Source organism: Microtus oregoni, unplaced genomic scaffold (genome assembly GCF_018167655.1).
Source record: "Microtus oregoni isolate MIOR12 unplaced genomic scaffold, Mior012 000094F_ref0000399, whole genome shotgun sequence".
NCBI classification, from domain to species: Eukaryota; Metazoa; Chordata; class Mammalia; order Rodentia; family Cricetidae; genus Microtus; species Microtus oregoni.
Genome location: NW_024544707.1, coordinates 163,730 through 181,866, shown reverse-complemented (window position 1 = coordinate 181,866; position 18,137 = coordinate 163,730). Strand labels below are relative to the sequence as shown.

The window sequence follows — 18,137 nt, the reverse complement described above, 5'->3', positions numbered from 1 at the left end:
AAACAGGCAAATATGCACATAAAAATCAAATAATTGGGAGGCAGAGGTAGGCGGATCTCTGTGAGTTTGAGGCCAGCTAGCTCCAGGACAGGCACCAAAGCTACAGAGAAACCTGTTTTGAAAAACCAAAAATAAATAAATAAATAAATAATCATACAAAAATTGGTGAGGATATGAAGCAACTGCAATCTCTATCACTGGTGGAAATGAAGATGGGATTACCACATTAAAAAATGTACTAGGGTTTCTTTTGGAGGTAGGGGTTAGTTTTTTGAGAAAGGGCCCCTCTGTGTAGTCCTGGCTGTCCTGGAACTCGCTTTGTAGACCAGGTTGGCCTCAAACTCAGAGATCTACCCGCCTTTGTCACCTGAGTGCTGGGATTAAAAGCCTGTGCCATCCATCAGGCCTGGTGATTCCAGTTTCTTATAAAATATCCATGTACTTGGCCTCTGATCCACCAATTCTACTATGTATTTACCTCCCCAAATGAAACCATGTGTGTGAATATACCTATACAAGAAGATTTAAAGTAGCTTTATTCACAATAGCCAAAATCTGAAAAGAATCCAATAATGGATTGAGCTAAACAAATAGGACATAATATATTAATACAATACAATACTACTGAGTAATAAAAAGGAATGCTACTGGTATGAAATGGCTTAAATCTCACCGGGCAGTGGTGGCACACCCCAGCACTTGGGAGTCAGAGGCAGGCGTATCTCTGTGAGTTCGAGGCCAGCCTGGTCTACAAGAGCTAGTTCCAGGACAGGCTCCAAAGCTACAGAGAAGCCCTGTCTCAAAAAACCAAAAAAAAAAAAAAAGAAAAAAAAAGAAAAAGAAAAATAAGAAATGGCTTAAATCTCATAAACCAGTCATCTAAAAGAAACCTGATAGAACCCAGAATTCAGGAGCTACTCAGGAGAATGACTGTACTTCAAAGCCAGCCTGGTCTCCATAGCAATTTCTAGGTGAAACTAAGCTACACTAACAAGATCTTGCCTGAAAAAATTATCTATAGGCTCAGTGCGGTGGTGGTGCACACCTTTAGCCCTGAAAGACAGGAGCAGGTTAATCTTTATGTGTTCAAGGTCAAGAACTTGATAGGGGAATAAAAACAAGATAAGAGGATGAACCTGATCTAAGTAGTGAATTCAGGGCCAGCCAGACACAAGGAATTCTAAAAAAGGAAATATATAACCACAGAAGAAAAGACTAGTCATTTTCAGGGGTTGAGACAGGACTTCAGAAAATGATAGAAACATTATAGCCTTTAGTATTCTGGAAGTTACATTAATGCATACATTTGTCAAAATCCAGTAAACTGGACAGTTTAAAAGGGAGAATTTTATTCTATCACTATACCTTAATGTACATTCCTTTATAAAAATATCTAGGCCTGCCAGGCAATGGTGGCACATGCCTTTAATCCCAGCACTCAGGAGGCAGAGGCAGGCAGATCTCTGAGAGTTTGAGTTCAGCCTGGTTTACAGAGCAAGTTCCAGGACAGGCTCCAACGCTACAGAGAAACCCTGCCTCAAAAAAAAAAAAATAGCTAGGCCTTGTACCAAAAGCCTTTGATCTTAGCTATATGGAATACTGAAGAAGCAGGAAGAACCAGCAAACTGAAGGCCATCCTAGCCTGGAGCAAAACACTGTCTCAAAATAAAAATATTAAAAAGATAGCTTCAGACGTGTCTCAGTGTTAGAGAGCTTACCTAATATGTATGAGGCCCTAGCTTCAACCCCAGCATCAAAAACAAAAACAAAAATAAATGATTGATTGATAAATATACAGATTCTAAAACGTTATATAGCTGGGTGGTGGTGGTACACACCTTTAATGCCAGCACTTGAGAGGCAGAAGGCAGGGGGATCTCTGAGTTCTATGCCAGCTTCGCATACATATGAAGAGTTCCAAGACAGTCAGGGCTACATAGCGAGACCCTGTCTCAAAACAATGCAATATAGCTAATTACCTACTTTTGCAGCTCAGTAAGTATATTTGAAGTATGATAACATCTGACGACAAACATGATACGGTAAGAAAAACAAGAAGAAAAGCAAATTATCTTTAGCCAATTATATGACTTCCCTGGATTTTGTTCAAGTTTCTATGTTGCAAACAGGGGAGCTATAATCTAGTATCCCAGATATATTCCCTAGAAATATGAAGAATCTTTACTTCCTTCTTGTTTTGAGACACTAACTCCCTGAGAAGACCAATCTGGCCTTGAATTTAAGACCCAGAAAGACAATTATCACATGTACTCACTCATAGGTGGCTTTTAAACATAAAGCAAAGAAATCAGCCTACAAACCACAATTCCAGAGAATTTAGACAACAATGCGGACACTAAGAGACTTACATAGATCTAATCTACATGGAAAGTAGTAGAAAAAGATCTCTTGAGTAAATTTGGAGCATGGGGGCCTTAGGGCAGGGTTGAAGGGGAGTGGAGAGGTAGGGAGGGGAGCAGAGAAACAAGCAGAACTGAATAAAATTAACAAAAAAAAAGACGAGACTGGCCTGACTCTGCTTGAAGAATGCTATGACTAAAGGCTAACACCACTACATCCTGCCTATTTCCTTTCTTTAGTCTCTTCCTTCTCGGTCTAATTACAGGAGAAATACCATCATTAGGTAAAGCACAATACACTTTACATATGAAAGGCGCCCTACACTTTACAGATTTTTTTTGTATTGTTTGGACACAACTGCTTTCCATATTCAGTAGACTAATGTTGAAGTTTTCTCTAGTTGTTAGATTCTTCTTATAGAGCGGTTAAGTCTTATCTCGTTATAGTTCTGTGTTAGACTGGTTATCTGTAAGACCTTCATTTAAAACTAGCTATGGTGAGGTGGGTACGGTCATACAAGCCTGGAATCTCAACACTTCGGGAGGTGGAGGAAGAAAGATGGAAGAAAGATTATGACTTAAAGGTCAGCCTTGGCTACAAAGCCAATTTGAGGCCAGCCTTTCTCAAGGAACCAAAAATCGAATGAATGAATGAAGTAAGCTACAGAGCAATGTCCTTCACAATGAGAAAACTTCCTGAAATTAAAAACATTTTTGAAATATGGTCTGTCTCTGTAGTCTTGGAAATCGCTATGTAGACCAAGCTGGTCTTGAAATAACAGAGATCCATGTGTCTCTGCCTCCTGAGTGCTAAAAATCTTTGTGTTATTTTATTTTCTCACAGTGCCCAGTCCAGCCTCAAACTTGCTAAGAAACCAAAGATTATCTGGACTCAGATCCTCCTCCTGGAACTTCCTAAATCCTGGAGATTACAAAATTTGGATTATAGGAATGTATTACCACACCTGGTTTTGACGTCACAAATTTTAAAGATTTGATACTCATATTCTTTGCTTTCTTATTTAAATAAAAATTTTTATCATGGTCTAAATTCTAAATCTCTTAAACTTAATCTTAACTAATTTAGCTAAATCTTTTAAATTTAGGCCTCTTAAACTTGACCAGTATAAGTACTATGTGAAAACCGATTTAGATCTAAGATCCTCTCCAAATACAAGGTAGATTTTAAAATTTTAAAAATACTAGCAAATCGTTAATTACTAAGCAATTACTTTTTTCTTTTTTTTTAAAGAATTATTTATTACGTATACAGTGTTCTGCCTGCATGTTTACCTGCAGGCCAGAAGAGGAAGCCAGATCTCACTGCAGATGGTTGTGAACCCACCATGTGACTGCTGGGAATTGAACTCAGGTCTGGAAGAGCAGTCAGTGCTCTTAGCTGCTGAGTCATCTCTCCAGCCCCCAAGCAATTACTAAAAGAATCCACACTACCTGGCAGAAGGTTGAATGACTATGCCTAGTTCAAACAGGAGATGCAAAAGCATTTGCATCACATCTGTAAACTCAATATTCAGGCTGAAGAAGGATCTAAGATCACTTCTCAGAAAAACGAAGCAACAACAATAACAAAGCAAAAACAAGGAGCAGAAGTGTGGGGTCTGTGGCTCGGTGGTAGAACAGTTACTAGTGCATGAAGCACTGCATTCCACCCCAGTTCCACAGAAAGAAAGAAAGATAAGAACCAATCGGGACACAGTGGCTGAGGGCTCCCCTGGGCTAGACATTAAGATCTTGTCTTTAAAAAAAACAGTAAGTAGCCGGGCGGTGGTGGCTCAAGCCTTTAATCCCAGCACTTGGGAGGCAGAGGCAGGCGGATCTTTGTGAGTTCGAGACCAGCCTGGTCTACAAGAGCTAGTTCCAGGACAGGCTCCAAAACCACAAAGAAACCCTGTCTCGAAAAACTAAAAAAAAAAAAAACAGTAAGTAAATAAAGACCTAGGAGTGGTGAAGCCTGCCTTTAATCCCAGCACCTGAGGAGCAGAGGCTGGTGGGATCTCTGTGAGCTTCACAGCACACATCAGAGCTATACAGTGAGAAACTACCTCAAAATAAATAAATAAATAGACAGACAGATAGATAATAAAAAAAAAACACAAATAAGATAAATATGACTTTTTAACAGGAGGGTGCCAGCAAGAGTAGGGGATGGCGAATAGAAGAACAGTCAAAGAGGGGAACGAATTAGAACAAAGTATAACAATGCCATGTATGTAGAAAAATGACAAAATGAAACTCATTACTTTTTAATGTTAACTTAAACTGTTTAGGGTTTTTTTTTTTTTTGGACAGGTTTTTTTTTCCTCTGTAGCCCTTGCTGTACTGGAACTCATTCTATATGCCAGGCTGGCCACTAACTAACAGAGCTTTACCTCCTCTGCCTCCTGGGCACTTGGATTAAAACCATACACCACCACTGATGGCTAAATTTTTAATTTAAGAACTTAAAGTAAGGCCCAACGATGGTGGTGCATGCCTTTAAACCCAGTACTTGGGACGCAGAGGCAGGCAGATCTCTGTGAGTCTGAGGCCAGCCTCAGACTGGTCTATAGAGTGAGTTCCAGGAACGCCAGGGATACATGGAGAAAAACACTATCTTTAAAAAAAACGTAAAGCTTGGCATTGTACTACATAACACCATTAGTCCTAGCATTCGGAACAAAGAGGCAGGTACATATGTCTTTGAACACAAATAAGTTCATGAGGAAAAAAAGCCTTCCTCAAGTCAATAAATTATAAATAAAAAATACTGGTATATAAACTATCCCTGACAAGCTGAAAAAAATATTATCAGCAACACAAATCGATTAAGACCTAAGCCAGTTGTCTATTTTTCCAGTAACATTCAGGCTATGAATGTTAGCAATGCACTCCTAAGTAACCAATTTCTCTTATGAAGTTTTACATTTCATCAATGATTTTGGCTAATTATCTTTTAAAATAATCTCTACTATCAATATATTTAACCCCAAGGGGTTAATATGTTCTGTTAACTTACTGTATTTGATAGTATAATAGTATTCCCTTTGAAAAACTGTTCATAAACAGGGATACATAGTGAGACCTAGTCTAATTTTTTTTAAAAGCCAACAACAAAAAGTGTTCCAGTCTTTTTATTTGAAAATTATCCATCCAAATTTTAAGGCACAGTGTGTAAACACTATGAACTATAGAAAAATATATAATTTTTATGGAAGCAGAATGACATTCCAGCACCTTTGTTTTACAAGCACTTTGTAAATCTTAGTTCTAATCACAATATATTTAGACTGAGATCTACCATCTTGGTAGACTAGTAACTAGTAATTCTTTGAGGCGATTTGACTAAAGATGTCCCAAGAACAACTAGGGATGTGAATTTCTGTAAACTAGAACTAAAAGCGGGGATATTTTGTCTTAAAATAATAGAGCAAGGTGTAGTGAGTGGTTCATGCCTCTAATTCCAAGACTCAAGAGACAAGTTAGAACACTGCCTGGTTACACAGCAAATTCCAATCCAGTATGGGAAACAGCAAGACCGTGTCACAAAACAACAAGAAATAAATAGAAAGATGACTGATAGAAAATACATAACATCATTATAAACTTGGCAAGGAAATATAAACAGAACATACATTTGGTTCCTTCTGAAAGCTATCTTTAAACAGTTCCCTGTAAAATTTTGTGGAAACTCAATAAAGAGACATAGAAATAGAAAACCATATGGCTAAAAGCACCCATACTATATGTTCAAAAACATTTCAGAGGCAAGGAACCACTATAATCTCAACATTGGTGAAGTAAAAGCAGAAGTGATCAGGAACTCAAGATCATCCTCTGCTACAGTGAACTGTAGGTTAACCTGAACTACAGAAGATCCTGTCTCAAAAATAAACCAAGTTTCTGCAAAGAAGGAAATGAAATGCAAAAAATAGATCACCTTTTACAAAATGACATTTGCTTTAGGTAGAAAATCACTTTAAACATATAGCCCTGGGGTGCCATGAGATGGCTCACTGTGTAAAGGTACCTGCAGCAAAGCCTGCTGACCTGCATTTGACACAAGACCTAGATGGTAGAAATCCAAAAATTCCAAGTTGTTTTCTGACCTCCAAACTTGTGTAGTTGCATGTATGAATGCACACGCACATGCACCCACATTCATACAAATAAATAAATAAATAAATAAATAAATAATATTTTTTAGTTAGATGTTCCCATTAAGAAATTTTGTAGGGCTAGATAGAAAACTTAGTGTCTAGGAGTGCTTGCTCTTCCAGAGCACCTGAGTTTAGTTCCCAGCTACTGGGTGGCTCACAACTGCGTATAGCTCCACCTCAGCAGGATCCAACACCCGCTTCAGGCCTTCTCAGGCACCTTCAGGCCTATAGTATACATATACACATACACACACACATACATAAAAATCAATCTTCAAAAAAAATTAACTCAAATAATGTAAACAGTTTGTTTATACTTTAAACTCAATCGCGATGTCTACTTTTTGCTATCAAAAGAGTTCAAGAATGAATCAAGATCCAGGACAGCCAGAGTTGTTACAGAGAAGCCCAGGCTTTAAAGCAACAAGTAAAAAGAATCAAGAATATGTTCATAACTTGCATGATATCACTTACCCACATTTGGAGGTTTCACATAATTTACAGGTAGTTCTGGTGGTCTGCCTCTGTGTAGAGCTGCAAAGGCAGACCCATTCCATAGTGTACTCTTACAGTCTATATGAAAAGACCAAAGTCAGTTAAGGAAGAAAGAAACAAACAAACAAAACAAACAAAAACCTTTTTTCCACCACTCAGCACAAAACGACCTGATTTTACACCTGTAGAAATTCAATTGTAACCAGGTGGTGAGAGAGCCAGCAAGACCTCTGTGAGCTTGGTCCACAAAGTAAGTTTCAGGACAGCCAGGGTTGGTACACAGAGAAACCCTAGCTCAAAACACCAAAAAAAAAAGGAAAGAAATCCACTTGTACATTTAGAAATTTATTAAAATACAGCAAGATCACACAAACTAAAAGAAAGTATTCTTTAAAGACATATGAATATTCATTTGAAACTGCATTGATCTCTGAATCTTCCTCTATAGCAGTGTTAAATATTTAAAAGAGTCCTTACCTTTGGCATCCCGTAACAGAGACTGCCGACCAACACCTAGTAATGTCTGTACCCCAGGGACACTCTGAGGGATCTCCTTATCTAACAAGGGACCAATCCTCTCACAAATTTTAAGGAGGTAGTCTGGAGGAATGTGTGCATTGGCTGCCACCTAGAAACCATGAAGAGAGCACAGGGAAAAACACTTAGTTCTAAGGTATCAACTCATTCCATAGTAGAGCAAAGTATTTTAAAATATGAAATCAAGAAAATGAAAATTAATAATCTAATATTTAAACTAATTTTAAGAAACAGGCACACACAACGGGGCTGGACAGATGGCTCAGCGGCTAACGGCACATACTACCTTGCAGACAGTTTAGTGCCCACATTGGATAGCTTACTGCCTATAATGCTAGGAAACCTAACACCGCTGCCCTACACACACACACACACACACACACACTTAAAATAATTAAAAATAAATCTTTAAAAATGAAAGACACAAAATAAGCAAGGAATATTTAAATGATGCCATAGCACAATTTACAAAGCACAAGCCTCTATTCTACAGATTAAATCACTTTAACCTAACGCTGTTATAAAATGTGGTACAAAATAGCAAACACGATCATGTCAAGAAAAAACATAAAAAGTGATGTGTAAACTCTCTGACTTCATTTATTCAGTACTGAGAAGTAACTGGTTAAGAAAAGAATCTGGAATCCCAGCACTCGGGAGGCAGAGGCAGGCGGATCTCTGTGAGTTCGAGGCCAGCCTCGAACTACAAGAGCTAGTTCCAGGACAGGAACCAAAAAGCTACGGAGAAACCCTGTCTCAAAAAATCAAAAAGAAAGAAAGAAAGAAAGAAAGAAAAGAAAAGAAAAGAAAAGAAAAGAATCTGGGCCAGGCGATGGTGGCGCACACCTTTAATCCCAGCACTCAAATCTCTGAGAATTAGAGGCCAGCCTGGTCTACAGAGTGAGTTCCAGGACAGGCTCCAAAGCTACAGAGAAACCATGTCTCGAAAAACCAAAAAGAAAGAAAGAAAGAAAGAAAGAAAGAAAGAAAGAGGGGGGGAGGGAGGGAGGGAGGAAGGAAGGAAGGAAGGAAGGAAGGGAAAAAAAGAAAAAGATTCTGAGGCAAAAGTCAGGCAGATCTCGTTTGGTGAGTTCAAGCCCAGCCTGGCAGTTCAAAGCCCCCTAAGGGGACTTAGTAAGATCTTATCTCAAAGAGAAAAACAGAAAGGACTACTAGTGCCTAGCAAAGTGGCACATGCTTAAAATTCCAGCACTTGGGGGTTGAACCTGTTACAAAAAATTACAAAACTTAGAAAAAGTTTAAAGCTAACATGCACTTAAGTACTGTGTAGCAGGTAAATCTAACATGCACTAAGTACTGTGTTGCACGTCAGCCAGAGCAACATAGCAAGACTTTCTTAAAAGTACTAACAGGTATGTATCACCACACCCAGCATTTTGGGGCAATTGTTTTCGTAAGCCTTTGCCAAAATTAACTGTAATCTAGTAAAATAGTTAGAACCTAGGCAATGGTCATGATATTCAGAAAGAACAGCGACCATGTTGCTTCAGGTTTGTACTCAGAAAGTTCAGCTTCAGGTTTGGATCAAAAGTCAAGGAAATACTTTGCATTATTGTTCATATCTTCAGTTTGGTTTAACAACCAAATACTTATAAAGAACTCTACTTCATTAAAATATGCAAATAATATTAAAATCAAAGCACCTGGTGATTCAGTCTAAAAATATGATCTATAGAAACTGATATCCTAATGTCTCGTACATAACGACCGTTCACATTAGCTTATTTAATAAGTATGCCTCATGTACATATACAGTATCTGAAAGAAAAAAGCCTTATAGCACTATATATATATATATGTGTGTGTATATATACATATATATACATATATATATAAACCATGCAAATTTCCCAACACTCTTGGAGAAACTGAGCTCCTTATAGCAAGTAAATGCTATATGGGAGACTCTACATGGATGTCTTTCTTGGCAAATATTTTCTGGCCCTTGACTAACTTAACAATTATTTGCACTTGTTTTAAAACCTTAAATAAGGCCGGGCGGCGGTGGTGCACGCCTTTAATCCCAGCACTCGAAAGGTAGAGGCAGGCGGATCTCTGTGAGATCGAGGCCAGCCTGGTCTACAAGAGCTAGATCCAGGACAGGCTCCAAAGCTACGGAAAAACCCTGTCTTGAAAAAAAAAAACTTACATAACTACCTTAGAGGTAGAATATACCTAGTGATACATGATGCCCTCCCCCAAGCTCCTCAAAAAGATTTCACTGCCCTAAGAGAAATGACAGTCCCTGTGGAGAAAACAACTAGAAAATAGAAATAAATCAAAACTCAAAGAGCCAGAGGTTAGTATAGAGATCTAAAGAAGCAAAAAGAGCCGGACAGTGGTATAAACACCTTTAATCCCAGCACTCAGGAAATAAGGGCAGGCAGATCTCTGAGTTCCAGGCCAGCCTAGTCTACAGAGTAAGTTCCCGGATGGGCCAGGGCGACACGGAGAAACCACGTCTGGAAAAACTCAAAGCAAACTAAATGAACCCAGCAAAAATAAAGTATCTGGTTTTTCCCCTAGAGGTAAGAGGAACTGTGTCTCTTAAATGTTCCCTAATTAATATTAGGTTTACTTAAAAGTCAGGATTGAATCATAAACTCACATCTTAAATCTTTTGACAACTTTATAGAAATAAAAATGTCTCATTTTCTGATGATTATGTAAAAAAGTTACTGTGAAATGGGATAGGTGTGCAGAAACATACATAGTAATTGGTTCTTCTCTAAGCAGAACTAATGTGCTGCACTCTTGCTCCCCCCCCTTCTCTCTCTCTCTCTCTGTCCCCCCCCCCTCGGTTTTTTTTTTTCCAGACACAGTTTCTCTGAGTAACAGCCCCTGGCTGTCCGGAATTTGGTTTCCAGACCTGACCCACCTGCCTCTGCCTCCTAAATGCTGGGATTCCAGGTGAGTCACCAGGTCTGGCTCCCAAGAGCTCTGCAGCAGCACAGGTTACAAGGAGTTAAGACTCCCTGCAACTCTCCTTCGGAATGTTAATCAGTATTAATAGAATTTCTTTCTCTACTAGCTTCAAGATTTCCCCAGGAAAAAGAAACTTTAAACAACCCTGGGCCTGGGGCACACTTCTTAAATCCCAGCACTGCAGAGGCAGAGGCAGGCAGATCTTGGTGAGTTCCAGTCCACTCTGGTTTACACAGCAAGTTCCAGGACAACCAGAGCTAAGCTACAATGTAACACTTTCTAAAGACAACAAACAAAAGAGGAGGGAAGGGGAGGAAAGAGTGCTAAAGGGGCTCTAAACCTGAATGAGATAAAAATCAAGAAAAGTACAGAGGCAACTTCTATATTCAAGAAGTTGCTCAGTGGTGAAGGTACAAGGAAGGGAATAAACTCAGTCTACGCTACCAGCTTAAGTAATCTCTGTGTATGAGTGTGTATGTGTATGTGTGTGTGTATATACACAAATACAGTATTTGCAAATGTACATGAAACAGTAAAGTGTCTTTAAATTGCTATTTGTTACCAAACAGTTTCCTAAGTAATCCGTAAGCAATTGAAAAAATGCACTCAAATTTACTAGCAGTCATGTGAAAAACATGACAAAGATAATTTCAGGCTGGAAAGACGGCTCGGTGGGTAATGTGCTCCCCATACCATCAGGAGAACTTTAGTTGGGATCGTCAGTAGCCATGTGCACGGCAGCATGGCTTTGTAATCCTAGCCTTCAGGAGATGGACACAAGAGAATCCCGGGGTTTCCTGACCAGCTACTGTAGCTGAATCCAAATTGTAGACTCTGTGAGAAGTACTGCCTCAAAATAAGGTGTATGGACCAAATATTAGGAAGACACTTTCTTTACATGAATGAAATTGTTAAAGGATCCATAAAAGATATTCTATTAAAAATAGTAAGGAATGCTGAGAACGGGAGAAATAGTCTTTTCCAGGGAAGAGCAGAGCAATTGGCTATACAATACCAAATGGTCAGCCCTGAAAATATACATACAGTTAACATACCGACTCAGAAGGTTATATTTAGGAATATATATGTATATACAGATACATATATTCGTGCAACTACAAATAATGAAAAAAAATCATGAATTTGAAAGAGGAAAAATAAAGGGTATACAGGAAAGTATGGAGGGAGAAAAGGGAAGGGAAAATAATGTAGTTATAAACCAAAAATAAAAGAAAAAAACTAAAAAAAAATACGCTGGTGCTTACTAAAAAGTAAAAAAAAAAAAAACCCATAGAGCAACTGGAAGAAAGTCAACCTCTGGCCTCCACATATACAGAAAACAAATTCAGATGCTCACATACATATTCACACATATCTCCCCTAATTCTCTCTCTCACACACACAGGGAAACAGGGATGACTTCACAGCAAAATTTTGTAAGCAGAATTCATAAAATCAAATTCTTACCTCCCTCTCATCTACTCTCTTCACTTATAATACTACCTCACATGAACTGAGATTCCACTTTTTCCAGAAATATCAAATAAATCACCAGAACAATTTTAATCACTAACGTGTGTTCCCTACAACCAAATCTAGTTTAAGTAAGTGCTAAAAACCTGTTTACGTGAGCACCAACAGGTACAATGACTCAGTAAGTCAATAGCAACCCCAGGTTCCAGAGACTGACAACTCTACCATATCATTCACTGTTAGGACAACACACTGCATTGGACTTGAGGAGCAAATGTTTTGGGTTTCACATGCTCCATTCTGTTCTTCGTAACTGTGACTGTGTGTCATAGAGCAGATTTTAAATCCCACATGTTTAAATTGCTCCCATGCTTACACAGTCCATAACTATGCTACCAGCACTCAAAAATAGTCTGCTCTTCTAGTAACCAATTTAAGCTATTGTTAGCAATTAGACAAAAGTTGGGCAAGGTAAGAGAGGAATATAGGTATGTCTGGAATGCTAATATATTGTTTTAAAGTAGTTGTTATGAGTCAAATGACCATATGAAAACACTCTTAATAGGGCTAGGGCTGTGGCTCAGTCATAGTGCTTGCCCTGTATGCATGGTTCATTTGGTTTAATCACCAATACTACCAAAAGAGTTTTAGAGCCTGAATGTCTTATGCAAAGATGCAAATTCTTAGAATGACAATAATTATACTCTTTTTACAGACACTAATGAACATATAATCTTTTTTGAGCATATACCTTTGATACATTTATTTTAATATTATTGCCTCATGTATTTTGTATATTAAAGGTAATGTAACCTATGTCATTCTAATACAATTGCTAACTAGTGCTTTCAATTTCATGGATGAAAAATGTGAACAAAGGGGATACAAAAAAAGAACAAAGTTCATAATATAAAACTTTAAATGAAAAAAGCAAGGGTACATGGTTTATATAGTCAAATATAAAAATTCCTCTGCATATCAAAAAAAATTTTTTTTTTGGTTTTTCGAGACAGGGTTTCTCTGTAGCTTTGGAGCCTGTCCTGGAGCTAGCTCTTGTAGAGGATCAGGCTGGCCTCAAACTCACAGAGTGCTGGGATTAAAGGTGTGCGCCACCACAGCCTGGCTCAAAATTTTAAATATATATAAAAAAGGTCTCGAAATGTAGCTTATGCACAACACCCTTGATTCCATCATGTGTGTGTGTGTGTGTGTGTGTGTGCGTGTGCGCGTGCACATGTTTATGAAAATGTAGCCAGGCACATGGTGGCACGTGCCTGCTGGGAAGACTGCAGAAGAAGGAACATAAGTTTGAAGCCACCACAGTATCTCAAATTCTACACCGAGGGGCTGGAGAGATGGCTCAGCGGTTAAGAGCATTGCCTGCTCTTCCAAAGGTCCTGAGTTCAATTCCCAGCAACCACATGGTGGCTCACAACCATCTGTAATGGTGCCCTCTTCTGGCCTTCAGGCATACACACAGAAAGAATATTGCATAAATAAATAAATAAATAATTAAATAAATAAAAAATTCTACACCGAACTTCACAAATCCAAGGAAACTTTGTGTAACAATACCAAATAAATAAATACTGATTAGAAGAAATGCTGTAATCCCAGCATTTCTAAGGCTGAAGCAGGGGGTTGCTTCAAGCTTGAGGCAAGCCTGAACCACATAATGAGCTCTAGGTTAGCCTACACAGCAGCGTGTGACCCTGTCCCATCAAACAAGCTAACAAAACAGAAATATATGAACGAATGACATCAAGTCCATAGAAACTGATAACTGCCTTAACAATAATTTTAAAAAGTAACTTTTAGCCGGGCAGTGGTGGCGCACGCCTTTAATCCCAGCACTCGGGAGGCAGAGGCAGGCAGATCTATGTGAGTTCGAGGCCAGCCTGGTCCAGAAGAGCTAGTTACAGGACAGGAACCAAAAAGCTACAGAGAAACCCTGTCTCAAAAATCAAAAAAAAAAAACAAATAAAAAGTAACTTTTAAGGGTTAAGCAAGCCTAGTACTAATAAAGAAAATTCTATTTAAATCAACTCAGGCCTTCTGGAAAGTGGTCTTCAATGTATGATTAAAGCTACAAAGCTGATGAGCTCCTTTGACCTTATTCAGAAATCCACTTTAGAGAGCAAAGTCCAAGGGACTTGGGGAGAAGGTAGCAGGAAAAGACCACCTAATTATGCAAAAATATTAGTGGAAAAAAATCACTGTAACTTAGAAGATCAATTGGAAATTGAGGACAAATCATAGTATCTAAAATACAACTAAATTGGTTTTTCTTACCATAACAAGGCTGGCTATGCAAATAACACTAGTCATGCAAAAGCACTGCCAGAAAGACAAAGCAGAAAATGGACAGACTGCAACTGTATAAAAATTTGCTTTTACAGTTTAAGAAAGGACTAGTAAACTGGTATTAAAATTGGGTGGTAAGGAGAAATTTTTAATTACTTGAATTCCTATTGCATTCGTTTTGAAAATATAGTTTTAAGTTTCCTTTTGCCATTTGCTCAAAATATAATCTACATGCACACACATATGTAAACTGGAAAGGGAAAATGTAAAGAAAAGCACTATCCATACACCTAGATAGTCAAACTATTTTCAAATGTGTATCAGTAGTTACCTGATAAAACATATTTTAGTGAATACTTTGGTTTTACGTTCTGTGGTACAAGTTGAACTCATATCTAACAAGAGCAACAACATAAAACTTCTGGCCAAAAATTAAAAGAAATAACAGGTATTCAGAAATAATTTATAACCATCTGAAAAATTATAACCATTAACATGGTGACATTTACTCTTATTACAATTGTACCATTTGTTGATTTGTAAAACAGTCAGTAGATTCTGTAACAATTTACATGCTTCACTCTTGAAATACTGTACACAAAAATTATCAAAAGGAATACCTCAGGAATTTAAAGGTTTTCTTATTACAATATAATTTTAAATAAATTTTCTTTTTATTTATTCTACTACCCTTCCAACTTGTCTCTACTTTCTCTTATTTTTCCTCATTTGGATCTTATTTGGAGGAAAGAGAGCTGAATTTAGTGAACTTAGATTTCATCACTCTTTTTATTATCATACAATTCGACATCTGTGACCAACAGAAGAACCTCCTTCCCAAAATATAAAGGGTCACCTTTTTGTCTCGGTGCAGAGCAGAAGGTGCACTTACACTACGAATCATAGTTGCAGGAGAAACAGCAGTCAATCCGATCGCTTTGGTTCTTAACTAAAGTATATTCTATTTTTAAAAAATGCCCATTGTTGTCTCCTAATCCCCAAATCATGTTCACCTATTCCTAAAAGGTCATAATCCATAGTTTTGATTTAGTAAAAACGTATCTGTACAAACGCAATTTACTGATGAATTAACGAGCTATTTTCTAAGATCTGAAATATACAACGTTTTTATTCAGTAGTCCATTATCTAAAGACGGCAAATCTTGGAAATCACTCAGTGGTCCCTTAGTATCTTTATTTGTGTCGTTTTTCTCATTTACAAGTCAGTTCCCCTTCTGAGCTCCTTCTCCCTTTCCCTCTAAAAAGAAAGAAAGAAAGAAAGAAAGAAAGAAAGAAAGAAAGAAAGAAAGAAAGAAAAAGAGAGCGAGAGAGCGAGAGGAAAAAAAAAAACACCCAAGCCTGGCCTCAGTTCCCGTATTTCAAGCCAGGACCAACCAGAAACCAGTTTTCTTCCACTAATCCGGAACTCCGGGCTGTTACCAACGCTGTCATTGGCCAGCGTCAGTCCTTGGTACGTGCCCCAAGATAACCCCCTGGTTTCTGTCCCTTCTCCCCCTACAATGGGCCTTCTCCGATGTTTGTAACAGAGTCATAATCCACAACACAGCACCTCAGATAACCAGCTCACATTCTTCAAAGTTTTTGGGTGAAAATAAGCAAGGCTGGAGGAGGGCAAGGTACCCTTCCCGACACGCTGGGAGGGGGAAGGAGCAGTCGATTGAACACCAAACAGCAGGCTTGGGGAGCCTAGCGGGCTGAAGGGTCAGGGGCGGGTTGGGGGCACAAGGTGGGGAGGGAGTGGAGAAAGAGTTGGGCTAAGTTGAAATGAAAAGTTTACTAACCAGATCCTCGAAGCTTCTTCGGTGCTCTTTCCCCTCCCAGTCTAAGCGGCGCGGAATCAGCTGGGGGCCAGAGGAAAAGAAAAGGGGGGGGGGGGTGAAGGAAAAGCCTCTGCTCCCCATCAGCAGCACCCAGCCTGGAGCCCAGTCCTAGACCCTCTAGTGTTTTTCTCCAGACCGGACAGCTCCTGCCGCCGTGCCGGGGGTGGGGGGTTGGGGGGACAGGCCAAAGGGAAGGAAATCCTGAAAAAACGTCTCCCGCAGGAATAAAAGGCAACGAGTTAAGACCCCAACCTTGTCCGCCCCTTCTGAGAAAGAACCCGGCTCACCCCAAGTGACAACAGCCCGGAGTGTCCTGCTCAAAGGCTCCCTCTGGGCCCCTGCCCTCGGCCCCTGACCTACCTTACCCTTCCTCCAGTTTCTCCTCAGCCCTCCCCAGCCCTTCCCAAAGGGGGTCCATACCTGATGCTCCTCGAGCTCTTGCACTAGCACCTGGGGAAGAGGGAAACACGGATATGAGAAGCAGATTGGGGCGCCAACCCATTCCTCCCTCCCCACTTCCAACACAGCCGCTGACTGTAGGACTAATCGAGGCCGGCCTTTCCCTCACCCTCCACTGCACTGCTCACCCGGTGCCTCAATTTCCCCATTGGGACCATTCCCCAACACTCCCAGATATCCTTCTCCGTCTCACCTGAGCGGATTTGTTACAGGGTCCGGACTGCAAGAACCTAGCGATCAGGTAATACAGCTCTAAGGAAGGGGTGGGGGTGGGGGGTGGGGGGAGATGTTGGGAGAGAGGCAAGGAAGAGAGATACAAGCTTTTAAAAAAATTCTGACAGCCGTCGCGCAAAGCCCCCATCCCTTTAGCCCCTGGCTCAGCTACCCACCGGCTTCGATCTGGGTAGGTGCCGCCGCCATCCTTTTCCCGAGGGGGTTTGGGGGCTTTGCTCCGGACGGCTGGCGGGTGCGGGTGGGGGCGCTGCCTCTATTGTGGTGAAGCCCCCATGCCTGGGAGTCCCGCCGCTTCCGCCGCACTCCTCGTCCCAGTTTCGGTCTCTCTCGGATTCATCGCATCACGTTTCGACCCATAGATATTCTAGCCCAAGAGCTGAGGAGGCGGAGGAGGAAGGAGAGCAAGAGAAAAGGAGAGGGAGGAGCCGAAGTCGCTGAGGGGTGGGCGGGGGCAAAAGGGGTGGAGTCATGGAAAGGGGGGGGGGAAGGGGAGGGAGCTGCTTGCAGTGCTCATGGCTCGCCGCCAGAGGCACTGGGGCTGCTGCCTTGCTCCTGCCGCGTGAGCCGGCCTGGGGTTGCCTAGTTACTGCTAGGGGAAGGAGGAAGAGGTGCTAAACTCAGGCAGACACTCTGGCAACCTCTCTAAAACTCTGTGGTGGCATTGGCGTCCCTGAGCTCCGGAGTTGCTTACCCTTCCTGTAAGGGCGATTGGACCCTTTCCGGTGAGGGAACCTTTCATGAGAAACTTGTAAGGGACTAACTTGGCCTAACTCTGATAGGTCACCTAAAGGGTTTGGTTTGTTTGTTCTGTCTCTACCCCAAGGAAATGGTGCTAGCCACTTGTGGTCTTGTGTCCAAACGAGGAACAGTGCACCAGATGAAAGTGCTGTACTTACCCGATGAGTAGATAAATAATATTCTTATAGAAAACTACTTAAAATATCCCCCTTGATGCTATAAAAATTGCTTGAGAAATTTACACTTCAACCAGGAAGCCGGTTCCAAATTCTGAAGTTTTCAATAATGTATTTTCCCAAATTCTGTAGGTAAAGTTTGAATTGTTTTGAAACACTATCAAAACATTTTTAAAGTTCTTAAATATCCATTGAAGTTTGGATAGAAACCATACTTTGTTTTGTTTTGCCCTTTAAACGCTATTTTCTGACATGCTCTCACTATATATCCAAGCCTCGCCAGGAATTAGTTGCAATCCTCCTGCCCTGCTTCCCGGGGTGCTCACCTTGCAAGCATAAATCAGCGTGCTAGTTTACAAATTGTTTCCTAGAAATTTGAGACTACAATCGTTTTAATATATAGCCTCAATTCTTCAC

General features: G+C 40.1%; 1 protein-coding gene across 1 annotated transcript; it reads right to left on the bottom strand.

Annotated features, from left to right (window-relative positions):
- Positions 1–535: 535 nt before the first annotated feature.
- On the bottom strand, positions 536–17,143 carry LOC121442707 (bromodomain and WD repeat-containing protein 3-like). Its single transcript, XM_041644318.1, has 7 exons — positions 16,962–17,143; positions 16,766–16,824; positions 16,534–16,563; positions 16,075–16,134; positions 7,490–7,640; positions 6,992–7,090; positions 536–555 (listed from the first exon to the last, which is right to left on the bottom strand). Exons 1-7 carry the CDS (start codon positions 16,990–16,992, stop codon positions 536–538), a joined length of 450 nt encoding a protein of 149 aa, XP_041500252.1. The 5' UTR covers positions 16,993–17,143.
- Positions 17,144–18,137: the final 994 nt, after the last annotated feature.

Bases quoted from the DNA above. Each gene is read 5' to 3' on its own strand.
- LOC121442707 (XM_041644318.1), bottom strand. From the start codon at position 16,992: ATGGCGGCGGCACCTACCCAGATCGAAGCCG. The intron at 16,135-16,533 runs GTATGGACCCCC...TCTGGCCCCCAG, and splicing joins AAGAGCTCGAGGAGCATCAG to CTGATTCCGCGCCGCTTAGA. The intron at 7,641-16,074 runs GTTAGTAAACTT...CATGGTTTCTAG, and splicing joins GAAGAAGCTTCGAGGATCTG to GTGGCAGCCAATGCACACAT.